Source organism: Bos javanicus, chromosome 6 (assembly GCF_032452875.1).
Source record: "Bos javanicus breed banteng chromosome 6, ARS-OSU_banteng_1.0, whole genome shotgun sequence".
In the NCBI taxonomy this organism is placed as follows: Eukaryota; Metazoa; Chordata; class Mammalia; order Artiodactyla; family Bovidae; genus Bos; species Bos javanicus.
This window is the reverse complement of record NC_083873.1, coordinates 34,465,719-34,482,784: the sequence shown is the minus strand read 5'-3', so window position 1 is coordinate 34,482,784 and position 17,066 is coordinate 34,465,719. Positions and strand designations below refer to the sequence as shown.

Genomic DNA, 17,066 nt, shown 5'->3' with positions numbered 1-17,066 from the left:
TATTGTATTGGTCTTGGCATACATCAACATGAATCTGCCACGGGTGTACACGTGTTCCCCATCCTGAACCCCCCTCCCAAATAAAATTTCACTATTTGTAAATTTCTTACTCTGTAGTCAAGAGAGAAGAGGGAGTCAGGAGGAGTTTATAAATACTTGTTCCATGATCCACATTCAAGAAAGTCATTGGCTATTTCAGCTTGCATTTGATGTGTCAAACATGCATTTTTGCCTGACCCAAACATATTAGTGCTTGAGTTATAAGAATAAAATAGGTAACCTTGCAAACTGAAGGGCTTCCCTGATAGCTCAGTTGGTAAAAAATCCACCTGCAATGCAGGAGACCCTGGTTTAATTCCTGGGTCAGGAAGATCTGCTGGAGAAGGGTAGGCTACTCACTCCGGTATTCTTGGGCTTCCCTCGTGGCTCGACTGGTGGAGAATCCACCTGCAATGTGGGAAACCTGGATTCGATCCCTGGGTTGGAAAGATCCCCTGGAGAAGTGAAAGGCTACCCACTCTGGTTTTCTGGCCTGGAGAATTCCATGGACTGTATAGTCCATGGGGTTGCAAAGACTGGCTTTCACTTTACAAACTGAATTCATAATTTTGCATTGTTCTGTTTTCCTCTGTCACTCTTGAGGTTTGCATTTTATTCCAGATAATATTTGCGTGATGTAAAGATAAGTGAAAATAACTCTTCAAATGCTGAGGCAAGAAATAAATTGAGATTAAATAGGTTAAAAAACATGAGATTTCAAGGAACGAAATTTTAAAACAAACCTGATAACTGTCCAAACATGTCACAGGATGAATGGTTGCTATTGTACACAACAGCAAATGTATCAGAATTTGGATAATGTGAGATAAGCATTATTAAATTTAAAATCACTTTTTGTATTTTATAGTTTCGTCCAGTTTCCAGGATATAGTTATTTTCATGTCTACTTCTATATACACTTATTCCATAATCAATTTGTATTTGAGGATTTAAATAGTTTCTATGCAATTCTTTTACATTTTTAACAATATTCCAAGATGATATTAAACTTACACAATATGATTGTACAATGTATTTTATAATTTTAATTATCAAAGTTACCTCTAAATAAATGGGAAGTCTCTACTTGGCTTTCCCCAATCTTTTTTTTATTTTTTTCATTCATCCATACTTCACTGTATCTTTTTTGGTAATTATACTGAAAATTGTGTTTAGTTTCAATAAAATATAAAGTAAATATAAACTGTAATTATGTGTTTAAAATAGAATTGTTAAAATTTCTGGATACTCAGCACCCTTCGGAGAAGGCAATGGCACCCCACTCCAGTACTCTTGCCTGGAAAATCCCATGGATGGAGGAGAGGTCCATGGGGTCGCTAAGAGTCGGACACGACTGAGTGACTTCACTTTCACTTTTCACTTTCATGCATTGGAGAAGGAAATGGCAACCCACTCCAGTGTTCTTGCCCGGAGAATCCCAGGGGCAGGGGAGCCTGGTGGGCTTCCGTCTATGGGGTCGCACAGAGTCGGACACGACTGAAGCGACTTAGCAGCAGCAGCAGCAGCAGCAGCATACACTTACTTTTCCCCCTCCTTTCCACTGCAGGACTGCTTCCAGTGACTGGAAGTCTTCACCATTTCTTACTTCACTTATTTCAATAGCATCATCAGTGGTCTTACCTTATCTTTTTCTTGTACTTAGATGTTGCCCAGGCTGTTTGTACAAAATTTAAAGCTGATTATGTTGCTTCTTTGTTAAATGATTGGTAGCACATCTTCATTAACTTCAGCATCAAATATTAATTATATTTTAGAGGTGCTTAGAAGATCCTTGAGGTATTGGCAGTAATATACATCTCTATTCCTTAATTTCTTACATCTCATCTGGATATTATTTTCTCATACCTTGATTCCTTTTAGCACTCTGCCCCTGGCTAGTATTTTTTCCTTTCCCTAATGCTCACTTCATTTTTCTTTAATCTCTCATTCACTAGACAAATATTTGTTGAGGGCTTCCTGTATTATATATGCATAATGTATAAGTTGTGTAGTGAGAACTAAGTAACAGGAAGTGAACAAGATAGCAACAGTACTACTATTTAAATCTTTGCAGATATAAAAATATTGCTGAATATAAACATAATTGAAAAATATCAACCATTAAATTTACTCTATTAGTTTAGAGCACTTGTTGCATCTTAATTAAATGAGAATCAACATGAAGTATGGTCAATATCGTGGGGACTTGAGGCAAATTAATTGAAATCTGGTGTGGCTCCTTCTCGGCTCTTCCCTGGTGGTTCAGACGGTAAAGCATCTGCCTACAATGTGGGAGACCTGAGTTTGATCCCTGGGATGGGAAGATCCCCTGGAGAAGGAAATGGCAAACCACTCCAAAACTCTTGCCTGGAAAACCCCTTGGACAGAGAAGCCTGGTGGCTCCTTCCAAGTCATGTGACCTTGACCAGTGTACAAATGGGGGCAATAATAGTACTTACTGCACAGACTTTTTCTGAGGGGTAAAGACAATACTCTGGTTTTTCCAGTAGTCATATACAGATGTGAGACTTAAACCATAAAGAAGGGCTGAATGCTGAAGAATTTATGCTTTTGAATTGTGGTGCTGGAAAAGACTCTTGAGAGTCCCTGGAACTGCAGGGAGATCCAACTGGTCAATCCTAAAGGAAATCAACCCTGAATATTCACTGAAAGGACTGATGCTGAAGTTGAAGCTCCAATATTTTGGCAGCTTGATGTGAAGAGCCAACTCTTTGGAAAAGACCCTGATGCTGGGAAATATTGAAGGCAAAAGAAGAAGGAGGTGGTAGAAGATGATATGGTTAGATAGCATCACTGACTCAATGGACATGAATTTGAGCAAACTCTGGGAGACAGAGGAGATAGTGGAGACAGAGGAGCCTGGCATGCTGCAGTCTATGAAGTTGCGAAGACTTGGTGAACAACAACAAAAAAAGAAAATACTATAAGCATAAATGCAAAAACTAGGCCTACCATACAATGATCTTTAAGCATTTGTTAAATAAATATTAGCCTTTCAGTGAGTTAAACTTTACTGGTGGGTTGTTTTGTGGTAAATACATGAATCCTGAACTTTTTTTTTTAATGTTTTAAAGTACTCTTGAGGAAAATTTATTCTGAAGACATTAAAGCTCTCTAGAACATGGAAGAATCAGCATGAAATTTAGGAGAGTGAGCATGGTTTATTTTTGCAATTAGAAATAAATAAAAGTAAAAACAACAACAAAAAAGAGAGAAAAATAGAAAAATGAACACTTCCAGGACAAAAAGCAAGTTCTTTTCTTTTAAGCTTACAATTTGATCATTGATAGTAAACTATTTTGATGAACTGGCATGGTGACTTCAAATGTACTTATAAGTGATACTTATAAGTTAACCAGGCTTCCCTGGTGGCTCAGATGGTAAAGCATCTGCCTGCAATGCAGGAGACCCAGGTTTGATCCCTGGGTTTGATCCCTGTGTTGGGAAGATCCCCTGGAGAAGGAAATGACAACCCACTCTATTACTCTTTTTTTTTTTTTTTTCACTCTATTACTCTTGACTGGAAAATTCCATGGACAGAGGAGCCTGGTAGGCTACAGTCCAAGGGGTCGCAAAGATTTGGAGATGACTGAGCAACTTCACTTCCTTTTCTTTTTATAAGTTATCCATGCTCTAGGTATCCTTAGTAATTTGAATGTCTTAATCCTTCATGGAAAAGAAAGATGCCTCTCCTAATAAATCTTTGGCCTTTTCTGTGAACATTATTAAAATTTATTGCTTTTTTAGTGCTTTAAAATTGATTTTTTAAAAGTCCAAACAAAGAAGTTTAATAATTAAACAGTGTTGATGTATAAAACTGGAGAGAAAGGTCAACTTAAAATATCAATGTTTAGGTTTTGCATCTCAGTTTATTATGAGTGTGAAAGAAACATTTTGTAATAATGGAGAATCGTTTCATGTGATAACACATTCTTTGAGGTGTAATAAAAGGTTACATGGTGAAATCAGACTATTCAATCTTAAACCTAGAAATGATTTCTATTCTGTCCCAAGTTATACTGATTTTGAACTTAGGAGCCCAGTAGGTTTAATCATTTTTGGTGTTCATATATTTTAACTACCTAGAAATAAATGAGGTTAGTGCTTACAACAAAAACTTAGGATAAATAACTCTTATGATGCTTAAGCATTTTCATTCATCTTTAAACCTATTTGTATAATCTCATAATCAATGGTCAGTTTCTTATGTCTGAATCATTCTTTTCATAATAACTGATGTTTTGCTGATAATTTACCTCCTCTGGATGTAGTTCCAGCAGTTCTACATGTGACCTTCTCAGAATGCCCCGGTTGGTGACCCCAATCTTGGGGAAAAGGCTTTACCTATCCAGAAAGAAATAGGGCCTTTAATTTTTCAGTCAGCCTTCCTCTGACATTCCTAGTAACAGAAGCCTATGATGGAATTGTCTGCACTTCATGCAATACATTTACAACAACAATTCTTTTCACAGAAGAGCAAATTTAGCACATAAATTTGTATTTTGTGCCTCAAATAATTATTTGCATCTTTGATTGAAAGCAATAGTGAAAAATGTATTGATTTTTTTTCAATTAATGGCAGCTGGAAACCTACTTGAATATGCAGTGCCTTGACACTAACTCATGCCTTTAAAGTTATTATTAAATAATTACCTGCTTTTCCATAAAATTGCCTTTTTAAAATTTAGAAGTTAACACAATTTCATAGATTTGAGATCTAGCTGTATAAGGACAATTAAATATTCTGAGTAATTAAAATTTGGGAATTCCTGTTTGTTTTTATTTTCTGCTCTCTTTAAGCCAGTTTTTCCCATCATAAGAGTTAAATCTGAATGATGAACCATTTATACTTGATGTGATTTGGGAAGTATAGAAATCATCCTTGCCTCAAACTTGGGTTCGTACAACTTTAACAGTCCCTAAACGTACCACTGTAATTCAGTCACTTAGATTAAAATCAAAAGCATCTGGAAGTATGGAAATAGATGAATTTGAGGAAAATCTATGAAATTAGTATTATCCCTTTATCTATTTTAGAATAATCAACTAGTCTAGTCACAATGCCTTCTGAAAATGTGGTTTTTGTAGGGAAGAGAAAGGAAGAAGGAGGAAGCCTTCAGAAAATGAGATTGAATTTAGTCTGGTTAAATTAGTAAAACAGTTTTCCTGAAGGAATTTCAAGAAGCTGTAGTGACTTGAGGCCAATATCAGTATTTCACACATGTTCATCCACTCTGTTCTCAGGACTATATTTTAACATATGTTTTATTGTGACTGTTTATAAAAGTAAGAAAAGATCACTATAGGAAATTTGGAAAACACTAAACAGTATAAAGAGGAAAATGAAATCACCAGCTATCGAAGAACCCAAATTTTAACTCCTATAGTAATTTTAAATGGAGTAGTGTATAAGCAGTTTCTCTCAATTATAAGAAAAGTGTGCCTCCTTGTTTTGTAAAGTTCAAAATAATTAGCATAATTAAAGGGATTGCCAAAGAATGCTCAAACTACAGCACAATTGCACTCATCTCACATGCTAGTAAAGTAATGATTAAAATTCTCCAAGCCAGGCTTCAGCAATACATGAACCGTGAACTTCCTGATGTTCAAGCTGGTTTTAGAAAAGGCAGAGGAACCAGAGATCAAATTGCCAACATCCGCTGGATCATGGAAAAAGCAAGAGAGTTCCAGAAAAAACATCTATTTCTGCTTTATTGACTATGCCAAAGCCTTTGACTGTGTGGATCACAATAAACTGTGGAAAATTCTGAAAGAGATGGGAATACCAGACCACCTGATCTGCCTCTTGAGAAATTTGTATGCAAGTCAGGAAGCAACAGTTAGAACTGGACATGGAACAACAGGCTGGTTCCAAATAGGAAAAGGAGTATGTCAAGGCTGTATATTGTCACCCTGCTTATTTAACTTCTATGCAGAGTACATCATGAGAAATGCTGGACTGGAAGAAACACAAGCTGGAATCAAGATTGCCGGGAGAAATATCAATCACCTCAGATATGCAGATGACCGCACCCTTATGGCAGAAAGTGAAGAGGAACTAAAAAGCCTCTTGATGAAAGTGAAAGTGGAGAGTGAAAAAGTTGGCTTAAAGCTCAACATTCAGAAAATGAAGATCATGGCATCTGGTCCATCACTTCATGGGAAATAGATGGGAAAACACTGGAAACAGTGTCAGACTTTATTTTTTTGGGCTCCAAAATCACTGCAGATGGTGACTGCAGCCATGAAATTAAAAGACGCTTACTCCTTGGAAGGACAGTTATGACCAACTTGGGTAACATATTCAAAAGCAGAGACATTACTTTGCCAACAAAGGTCCATCTAGTCAAGGCTATGGTTTTTCCTGTGGTCATGTATGGATGTGAGAGTTGGACTGTGAAGAAGGCTGAGCGCCGGAGAATATGCTTTTGAACTGTGGTGTTGGAGAAGACTCTTGAGAGTCCCTAAAACTGCAAGGAGATCCAACCAGTCCATTCTGAAGGAGATCAGCCCTGGGATTTCTTTGGAAGGAATGATGCTAAAGCTGAAACTCCAGTACTTTGGCCACCTCATGAGAAGAGTTGACTCATTAGAAAAGACTCTGATGCTGGGAGGGATTGGAGGCAGGAGGAGAAGGGGACGACAGAGGATGAGATGGCTGGATGGCATCACTGACTCGATGGACGTGAGTCTGAGTGAACTCTGGGAGTTGGTGATGGACAGGGAGGCCTGGCGTACTGCGATTCATGGGGTCTCAAAGAGTCAGACATGACTGAGCGACTGAACTGAACTTAACTGAATACTTTTTGTAAAAATGTGCCAACTTAATCTTACAAATATGAAAATGTATGAACAATTATGAACCACTATTCCATAAAGATTGTGTTGTTTTCTTCTTATATCTCTAGCATGTTTAAAAGCGTGTGCTCATTGCCTAGCAAAGTGGTAAGGTAGAGACTTGTATTGGCTAACAGTTATTATTCTCATTTTACTTTCATTGATCTTGTAGTGTAGATTCCTTTCAGAGTCTAGCATTAATTCACTATTTATATCAGAAATATTTAATTTTCTCTCTGCTTAATTAGAAATCTGTAAGGTATTTTATTTGGGAGTTTAAATAAATATTTTTTCAATATATAGACTTTTTTCATTTCCATTGCCTTTTCTTTTTTATTCATTTTAATTGGAGCCTAATTACTTTACAATATTGTGATGGTTTTTGCCCTACATTGACATAAATCAGCCATGGGTGTGTGTACATGTGTTCCCCATCCTGACCCACCCTCCCACCTCCCTCCCCATCCCACCCCTCAGGGTCATCCCAGTGCACCAGCCCTGAGCACCCTGTCTCATGCATCGAACCTGGACTAGTGATCTGTTTCACATATGATAATTAACATGTTTCAATGCTATTCTCTCAAATCATCCCACCCTCACCTTCTCTCACCGAGTCCAAAAGTCTGTTCATTACATCTGTGTCTCTTTTGCTATCTCGGATATAGGGTCATCGTTACCATCTTTCTAAATTCCATATATATGTGTTAATATACTGTATTGGTGTTTTTGTTTCTGGCTTACTTCACTCTGTATAATAGGCTCCAGTTTCATCCACCTCATTAGAACTGATTCAAATGCTTTCTTTTTAATAGCTGAGTAATATTTCCTTGTGTAAATGTACCACAACTTTCTTATCCATTCAACTGCCAGTGGACACCTAGGTTGCTTCCATGTCGGAGCTATTGTAAACAATGCTGCGATGAACATTGGGGTACACGTGTCTCTTTCAATTCTGGTTTCCTCAGTGTGTATGCCCAGCAGTCAGATTGCTGAGTCGTATGGCAGTTCTATTTCCAGTTTTTTTAAGGAATCTCCACACTGTTCTCCATAGTGGCTGTACTAGTTTGCATACCCACCAACAGTGCAAGAAAGGAGGCAAGAATATACAATGGAGAAAAGACAATCTCTTTAACAAGTGGTGCTGGGAAAACTGGTTGACCACTTGTAAAAGAATGAAACTAGAACACTTTCTAACACCATACACAAAAATAAACTCAAAGTGGATTAAAGATATAAATGTAAGACCAGAAACTATAAAACTCCTAGAGGAAAACATAGGCAAAACACTTTCTGATGTAAATCACAGCAGGATCCTCTATGACCCACCTCCCAGAGTAATGGAAATAAAAGCAAAAATAAACAAATGGGACCTAATGAAACTTAAAAGCTTTTGCACAATGAAGGAAACTATAAGCAAAGTGAAAAGACAGTCTTCAGAATGGGAGAAAATAATAGTGAATGAAACAACTGACAAAGTTGGAAACCTGTCCATCACCAATTCCTGGAGCTTACTCAAACTCACGTCCATTGAGTTGGTGATTCCATCCAACCATCTCATCCTCTGCCATCCTGTTCTCCTCCCACCTTCAATCTTTCCCAGCATCAGGGTCTTTTCAAATGAGTCAGTTCTTCACATCAGGTGGCCAATATATTGTAGCTTCAGCTTCAGCGTCAGTCCTTCTAATGAATATTAAGGACTGATTTCCTTTAGAATGGGCTGGTTGGATCTCTTTTTAGTCCAAGCACTCTCAAGTCTTCTCCAACACCACAGTTCAAAGCATCAGTTCTTTGGTGCTCAGCTTTCCTTATAGTCTAAGTGTCACATCCATACACGACTACTGGACAAACCATAGCTTTGACTACCTTTGTTGGAAAGTAATGTGTCTGCTCTTTAATAAGCTGTCTTGGTTGATCATAGCTTTTCTTCCAAGGAGCAAGCGTCTTTTAATTTCATGGCTGCAGCCACCATCTGCAGTGATTTTGGAGCCCAAAAAACTAAAGTCAGCCACTGTTTCCTCTGTTTTCTCATCTGTTTGCCATGAAGTGATGGGACCGGATGCCTTGATCTTAGTTTTCTGAATGTTGAGTTTCAAGCCAACCTTTTCACTCTCCTCTTTCACTTTCATCAAGAGGCTCTTTAGTACATCTTTGCTTTTTGCCGTAAGGGTACTTTCATCTGCATATCTGATGTTATTAATATTTCTCCCGGCAATCTTGATTCCAGCTTGTGCTTCATCCAGTCCAGCATTTCTCATGATATACTCTGCATGTAAGTTAAATAATCAGGGTGACAATATACAGCCTTGACATACTCCTTTCCCAATTTGGAACTGGTCTGTTATTTCATATCCAGTTCTAACTGTTGCTTCTTGACCTGCATACAGATTTCTCAAAGGCAGGTCAGGTAGTCTGGTATTCCCATTTCTTGGTATTCCCTCCTAGAGATCTAGGTAAATGTTTTTATCTGATCAAAAGTTTATTGCCCTAATACTTGAGAAATATCTCTAGAAGAAATTAAGACTTTCTTAAAACTTGGGAGAAGAGTGAACATTTTTTTCTTCCCCACAGGAGAATACTACCATTAAGCATATTTCTTGGAATATACAAGTTATTTTACTAAGCGTTTGTTGAATAAGTGAATGTTATCTCAGAGGAATGAATCAGTAATTTTCATCCTCAATCTGTTTCATCCCTAGCAGTGTTTAAGGCACCGGTGAAAATTTAAAATATAATAGGGTTTTATTCTCCCAGCTGTGATGAGTTTATTTGTTTCAGACTCAAAGTTCATACCAAGAATAAGTAGAGAAAATTAAGTTAAAAAGTTAATTTGATGGTATTGGAGAGATGATGAGGAAACCTGGGCTCCTCCTCTTTGACACATACTGGGCAGAAATCTTTGGCTCTTGATTGCCACAAGAGTGCTTCAGATTCAGCTCTGCTTTTAGTGGTCATCTATTTTATATCGTAGACTCTAGTGCTAAGCAGATTAATAATTTACCAGATACTTTTAGGGTAAAATTGAAGAACATTGGGATCATTTGTTACATCTCTTTTCTTTGAGATTATGGCCCTACACTATTTGGCTGACTTGCATGCTCCTGTTGTATTTTTGTCCTCTCTTTCACTAATGTGTGCTGGCATCTTTAGTATTTGCTTCTTTCTACATCATTGTCCCAGTCATGGTTCTTGAAGTGAGTGCTGAGATCAGTGATTATTGGTCATTCATTTATAATCAAGACAAATATCATTTCCACTGATATCAGTTTATTTCTTTGCTGCACTTTCATTTCTGTTGACAAATGACTTCCTTCGATTATCCATTTTTTTATAAAATGTCACATGGGTTTATTACTGGGAGAGAAGGAAGCAATGCACCTATACACTTAGACCTCTGTGCTTAAACAGAGTATCAGCCTGCATATACATGACAGGCTTTGAAAGAAGCAGTATGTGTGTCGCTGGTCATGATTAGCATCTCTTATTTGTGTAGTGATTTGTGGAGATTGGGCATCCCTTGTGGCTCAGCTGGTAGGGAATCCAGCTACAATGCGGTAGACCTGGGTTTGATTCCTGGGTTGAGAAGATTCCCTGGAGAAGGAAAAGGCTACCCACTCCAGTATTCTGACCTGGGGAATTCCATGGACTGTATAGTCTATGGGGTCGCTAAGAGTTGGACATGACTTACAGACTTTCACTCACTCACTCACTTGTGGAGATTAACTGTGTTTAATTTGTGTACTTCTTACTCTTCAATGAAAAGCTTTTTTAAGTGGAAGAATCATAAGTGGAAAGGCAACACATTTTCCACTGTGTGGCTTAAAGAAAGAAAAGAAAAAGTACTAAGGTCAGTGGAAAGACAGACTAGAAAGTGATAAAGATAATTTAATGATAATATTTTAGTTGACTTACCTCATTTGATTGAAATTTAAAAAGAGAATAGTTAGGAAATAATTATGACATTTATAATTATTATTTCTGATAAAACAGTTTGCCGGGAGGATTCATACCATTCTGTGGTTTCATGTGCTGCTGTAGTTCTCACTCCTATGGAACCCACCGTGGAGATGAAGAAAAGAGAAGAACTCAAATTTCGTGAACCTTCAAAACAGTAAGTTGTTCATTTGGTTTTTCAAGTTTTGTAAACTTTATTAGATAATTAGATAACTGATCAAAGTTAGATCACTCAGAAATTGTGACTTATAATGAATATATTGATACTAGTATATTGAGAGAACAGAAATAAATTGTGCATATTTTTAAAAAAATGATGTATCCTGTAACGCCTCAATGAATAACTTCTGTCTTCTGAGGTTGTGTGTTTGAACTATATACCACTCAGGTTTCATTTTGATATCTTATCTCGGTGATGTGAGTAAGTAGACTGAAGGCTTTATTTTCTTAATACTATGATTATGTATGTACTATTCTTGGAATCCTTATTTTATAGTTGTAATCTTCAATGGCGCAAAATATGAAAATTTTCAAATATAAATTTCTTGGGCTTAAAAGGTTTGTACTTTATAAGTAATTTAAGTTATTTTTAACTTTACACTGGTTAAAGTTTGCATATTTTTCCATTTAAACAGATCAAGCATCACTTAAATTTAATCTTTTATTGAATAAATAATATTTTTTCTTATAATGACCAAAAGAATTAAACTCCTAGTAGTAAATATAAGATACATGAAATTGAAGTATCTAATAAACTAGGTTTATTTCTAGTTATGTATTAAGTAAATTAAAAGGGACAACCAACTGATTTTCTAGTGAAAGTGTTGTCATGCTTGCTTTAAAGTCTTAGGTTGGAGACTAAGGAATGTATGGTATTGTCAAGGCTTGCTGGCTACAGAAGGAGTTACCCTGAAGTACCTAGTGTTTTCTTCTATTAAGTTAAGTTCAGTCACTCAGTTGTGTCCGACTCTTTGTGACCCCATGAACCGCAGCATGCCAGGCCTCCCTATCCATCACAAACTGCTGGAGTCTACCCAAACCCGTGTCCATTGAGTCGGTGATGCCATCCAGTCATCTCATCCTCTGTCATACCTTTCTTGTTCTGCCCTCAATCTTTCCCAGCATCAAGGTCTTCTCAGATGAGTCAGCTCTTCACATCAGGTGACCAAAGTATTGGAGTTTCAGCTTCAACATCAGTCCTTCCAATGAGCACTCAGGACTGATCTCCTTTAGGATGGACTGGTTGGATCTCCTTGCAGTCCAAGGGACTCTCAAGAGTCTTCTCCAACACCACTGTTCAAAAGCATCAGTTCTTCAGCACTCAGCTTTTTTTATACTCCAACTCTCACATCCATACATGACTACTGGAAAAACCATAACCTTGACTGGAGGGACCTTTGTTGGCAAAGTAATGTCTCTGCTTTTGAATATGCTCTCTAGGTTGGTCAAAACTTTCCTTCCAAGGAGTAAATGTCTTTTAATTTCATGGCTGCAATCACTATCTGCAGTGATTTTGGAGCCCAAAAAACTAAACTCAGCCACTGTTTCCACTGTTTCCCCATCTATTTGCCATGTAGTGATGGGACCAGATGCCATGATCTTAGTTTTCTGAATATTGAGCTTTAGGCCAATATTTTCACTCTCCTCTTTCACTTTCATCTATTAGATTAACTTTATCATACTTGTTTGTTTCTTGATGTCTTTCTACTGGATATGTTCCTGAAGACCAAGTTTCCTGGAATATGATAGTGTTTGATACTCTGTGAAATCAATTAGAAAATCTCTTAATGTTATATACAGTAATGTTGAATTCAAGTGGAGCAATGTTTATATTTGATGGCATGAAAATAGTGTTAATATTCTCATTGTAGAGGAAAAAAATACTAACCAATTCAGAAATAATGATTGTAATTCAGTTTTAATACAATCTAAAAGTGAACTACTGTTAATATAGTGTAATTTTTAGGTTCGAAAAGCCTTTTTTTTTGTCTAATATGAAGAAAGTTACATCTCACATATGCCAATTGAATTATATTAGAAAACTCAAATGCATTTTTTAACAATGCATGTGAGTTTATATATTTGTAAATTGGATTTTAAATTCCTTAATTATCTTTTAGTGACTCTATTTAAAACTGGTGAATCATATTATTTGCTTACATAAAATATATTTTCCATTCTTAACTACTTCATAAATATTCATTCTTCTTTATTCTTAGGTCTATATTGAAGTAGACAGTACTTGTTAACTGGTTGTTTCTGTTACCCTACATTCACTTTGATACTCCTCTGTGTTCTCTGAATCTACTTTTCTTTTTTAAACACTCTCCCTTAGTAGGATTATTCATTTCTTTTTAAAGGTTTTGTTTTTGTTTTTCTGAATCAGAGAGAGATTAGTTAAAAACTTTTCTACATATTAGGTGGAAATTTGAGATATTTTACTTTACACTCTCTGTCTTTTTTTTCTTTATCTGTTATTGATGTGATATCATTATCTTTACAGGGTCATTTTGAGTGTTATGTGAAGTGATATTGTTAAAGGATCTGAAATCTAAAAATCCACAGAAGTGTTATGTTTTTCCTTTCATAGCGTCCAACTATCAACATTATTGATCTGATGATTTACAAATACATACTCTTCTCCTGAAGAGTCTTCCTAATGCAATCTAATGTATTAAGTTCTTGACGGGGCTTGTCTAATTAGGTGTCCTACCAGAATCTTACACTAAGTTTGTCTGGACCAAATTAATGACTCCTCTATCCCCCTCAAAGTCTTCCCAGGTGGCGCTAGTAGTAAAGAACCCACCTGCCAGTGCAGGAGATGTAAGAGAGGAAGGTTCAGTACCTGGGTTGGGAAGATCCCCTGGAGATGGAAATGGCAACCCACTCCAATATTCTTGCCTGGAAAAATCCCACGGACAGAGGAACCTGACAGACTGCAGTCCAAAGGGTTGCAAAGAGTTGGATATGACTGAAGCGATTTAGCACTAGCCCCCTCAAGCTTTTTCCTTCCGATGTCTATATTTGTGGAAAGCAATCATTATTCTTATTTTCTTAAAAATCTCAATGTTTTTCCCTCACACTCACATTCAATTAGTTATTGATTACTTCATTAATGTTTGTATTATATTTTTGTTACCACTTGAGCTGACCAGAAAGGCATATACTTCTCATATTTCAGATCTCTTCTAACATGTGTGTTCAATGTGATCTTAATGAAGCCATTCAAATAGTGCTTATCTATCAAGTGGAGATTATGTATGACATCCATACCCCACACTGCTGTTTTAAGAATTAAATGATAGGTATGGCTGGGTGGTCAGAAGATCCCATGGAGAAAGTAATGGCTACCCACTCCAGTATTCTTGCCTGGAGAATTCCATGGACAGAGGAGCCTGGTGGGCTACAATCCATGAGGTCGTAAAGAGTCAGACACAACTGAGTGGCTAATACTTTACTTTCCCATGGCTGTATGGCAGGAACACAGTATAATTCAGATGTAGTGATTAATTTAAAACTCTTATTTACCAATGAGAGAAGCCTCGATGTAAATTGATTTCAGAAAAATCAAGGGTGGTGGTTGTAATTGGCTCATGTAATTGAAAGTATGCTGCTAAGTCACTTCAGTCGTGTCCGACTCTGTGTAACCTCATAGACGGCGGCCCACCAGGCTCCCCCGTCCCTGGGATTCTCCAGGCAAGAACACTGGAGTGGGTTGCCATTTCCTTCTCCAGTGCAAGAAAGGGAAAAGTGAAAGTGAAGTCACTCAGTCGTGTCCAACTCTTCGTGACCCCATGGTCTGCAGCCTACCAGGCTCCTCCATCCATGGGATTTTCCAGGCAAGAGTACTGGAGTGGGGTGCCATTGCCTTCTCCATTTGAAAGTATAGAGGTAGAAATTTCCTGAAGTACGGTTAAATCTGGTACTCAGACAATATCATGGAGAGTTATTTTCTCCATCTGCATCTCTTTTTTCTACTTTCCGATCTGTAGTTTCTACTTTCAGAGAAGTTCCTCTAGTGATATTACTGCCTTCAGCAGGTTCTGCGATGAATTTTTATTCTTTCATCAAATCTAGAGATAATAAATGGTTTCTCATTCCCTTTAATCCAAACAATAAGTGTCCTATATATGAGTGTCATTGGCTTTGACCAGCTTAGCTTATTTGGCATGACTATGTTGAAGTGATCACTATACCCAAGAATATTTGATGATTTGATTGGCTAGAACCAGGTTACTTGACAAACCCTGGAGGAGAATGTGGAGATAAGAGGGGAAAAGCAGGTCTACTCTCAAAATATTGGTCATCTTGGTAGAAGAAGGCAGGTATGGATGCTAGGAAGTCAAAACAATGGATGCTCAAATAGGTAGTAACATTAGCAATTTTGATTAATTGAAACAGTGGGAGACTGTGGAAGTAAAAATGGTTATAATATAGAGATATATCATGTTACAAGACTTTATACTTAGAGGCTTTAACATGGTCAAAAAGTCAGGGAAAAATTCGCTGAGGAAGTGACACCTGAGCTAAGATATAGAGGATATTAGTTAACTAAGTGACAAAGCAAAGGTGGAACTTACCAGCAGGATAAGGGCTTGTTCAAATATCCTGTGATGTCTAGAATCAGAGAGAAATTTAAAAAAACTGGTGGAAGTAAAGGGGAGAAAAAAAAAATGCTTCTAAGTAAGGCCGAAGTGACACAATCAGATTTATCTTTTTTTTTTTTTTTACTTTTTTTTAATTATTATTATTCTTCTTTTTTACTTTATAATATTGTATTGGTTTTGCCATACATCAACATGCATCTGCCATGGGTGTACACGTGTTCCCCATCCTGAACCCCCTCCCACATCCCTCCCCATACCATCCCTCTGGGTCATCCCAGTGCACCAGCCCCAAGCTTCCTGTATCCTGCATCCAACCTGGACTGGCAATTCATTTCTTATATGATATTATACATGGTTTAATACCATTCTGCCAAATCATCCCCCCCCTCCCTCTCCCATAGAGTCCAAAAGACTGTTCTATACATCTGTGTCTCTTTTGCTGTCTCTCATACAGGGTTGTCGTTACCATCTTTATAAATTCCATATATATGCATTAGTATACTGTATTGGTGTTTTTCTTTCTGGCTTACTTCACTCTGTATAATAGGCTCCAGTTTCATCCACCTCATTAGAACTGATTCAAATGTATTCTTTTTAATGGCTGAGTAATACTCCATTGTGTTTATGTACCACACCTTTCTTATCCATTCATCTGCTGATGGACATCTAGGTTGCTTCCATGTCCTGGCTATTATAAACAGTGCTGCGATGAACATTGGGGTACGCATGTCTCTTTCAATTCTGGTTTCCTCAGTGTGTATGCCGAGCAGTGGGATTGCTGGGTTGTATGGCAGTTCTATTTCCAGTTTTTCAAGGAATCTCCACACTGTTCTCCATAGTGGCTGTACTAGTTTGCATTCCCCCCAACAGTGTAAGAGGGTTCCCTTTTTTCCACACCCTCTCCAGCATTTATTGCTTGTAGACTTTTGGATCGCAGCCATTCTGACTGGCATGAAATGGGACCTCAATGTGGTTTTTATTTGCATTTCTCTGACAATATGCCAGCAAATTTGGAAAACTCAGCAGTGGCCACAGGACTGGAAAAGGTCAGTTTTCATTCCAATCCCAAAGAAAGGCAATGCCAAAGAATGCTCAAACTACTGCACAATTGCACTCATCACACGCTAGTAAAGTAATGCTCAAAATTCTCCAAGCCAGGCTTCAGCAATATGTGAACCGTGAACTTCCTGATGTTCAAGCTGGTTTTAGAAAAGGCAGAGGAACCAGAGATCAAATTGCCAACATCCGCTGGATCATGGAAAAAGCAAGAGAGTTCCAGAAAAAACATCTATTTCTGCTTTATTGACTATGCCAAAGCCTTTGACTGTGTGGATCACAATAAACTGTGGAAAATTCTGAAAGAGATGGGAATACCAGACCACCTGATCTGCCTCTTGAGAAATTTGTATGCAAGTCAGGAAGCAACAGTTAGAACTGGACATGGAACAACAGGCTGGTTCCAAATAGGAAAAGGAGTTCGTCAAGGTTGTGTATTGTCACCCTGTTTATTTAACTTAGATGCAGAGTGCATCGTGAGAAATGCTGGACTGGAAGAAACACAAGCTGGAATCAAAATTGCTGGAAGAAATGTCAATAACCTCAGATATGCAG

The 17,066-nt window shown here is 37.5% G+C and overlaps 1 protein-coding gene across 3 annotated transcripts in view; it reads left to right on the top strand.

The window, feature by feature from the left end:
- The window catches only part of CCSER1 (coiled-coil serine rich protein 1), a 1,487,503-nt gene that overhangs the window by 329,762 nt on the left and 1,140,675 nt on the right, over nucleotides 1-17,066 (top strand). For all 3 annotated transcript variants that reach the window (XM_061419670.1, XM_061419671.1, XM_061419673.1), the window contains exon 5: nucleotides 10,885-11,005. In XM_061419670.1, the coding sequence (XP_061275654.1) occupies nucleotides 10,885-11,005 (121 nt within the window). The remainder of the gene's footprint in view (nucleotides 1-10,884; nucleotides 11,006-17,066) is intronic.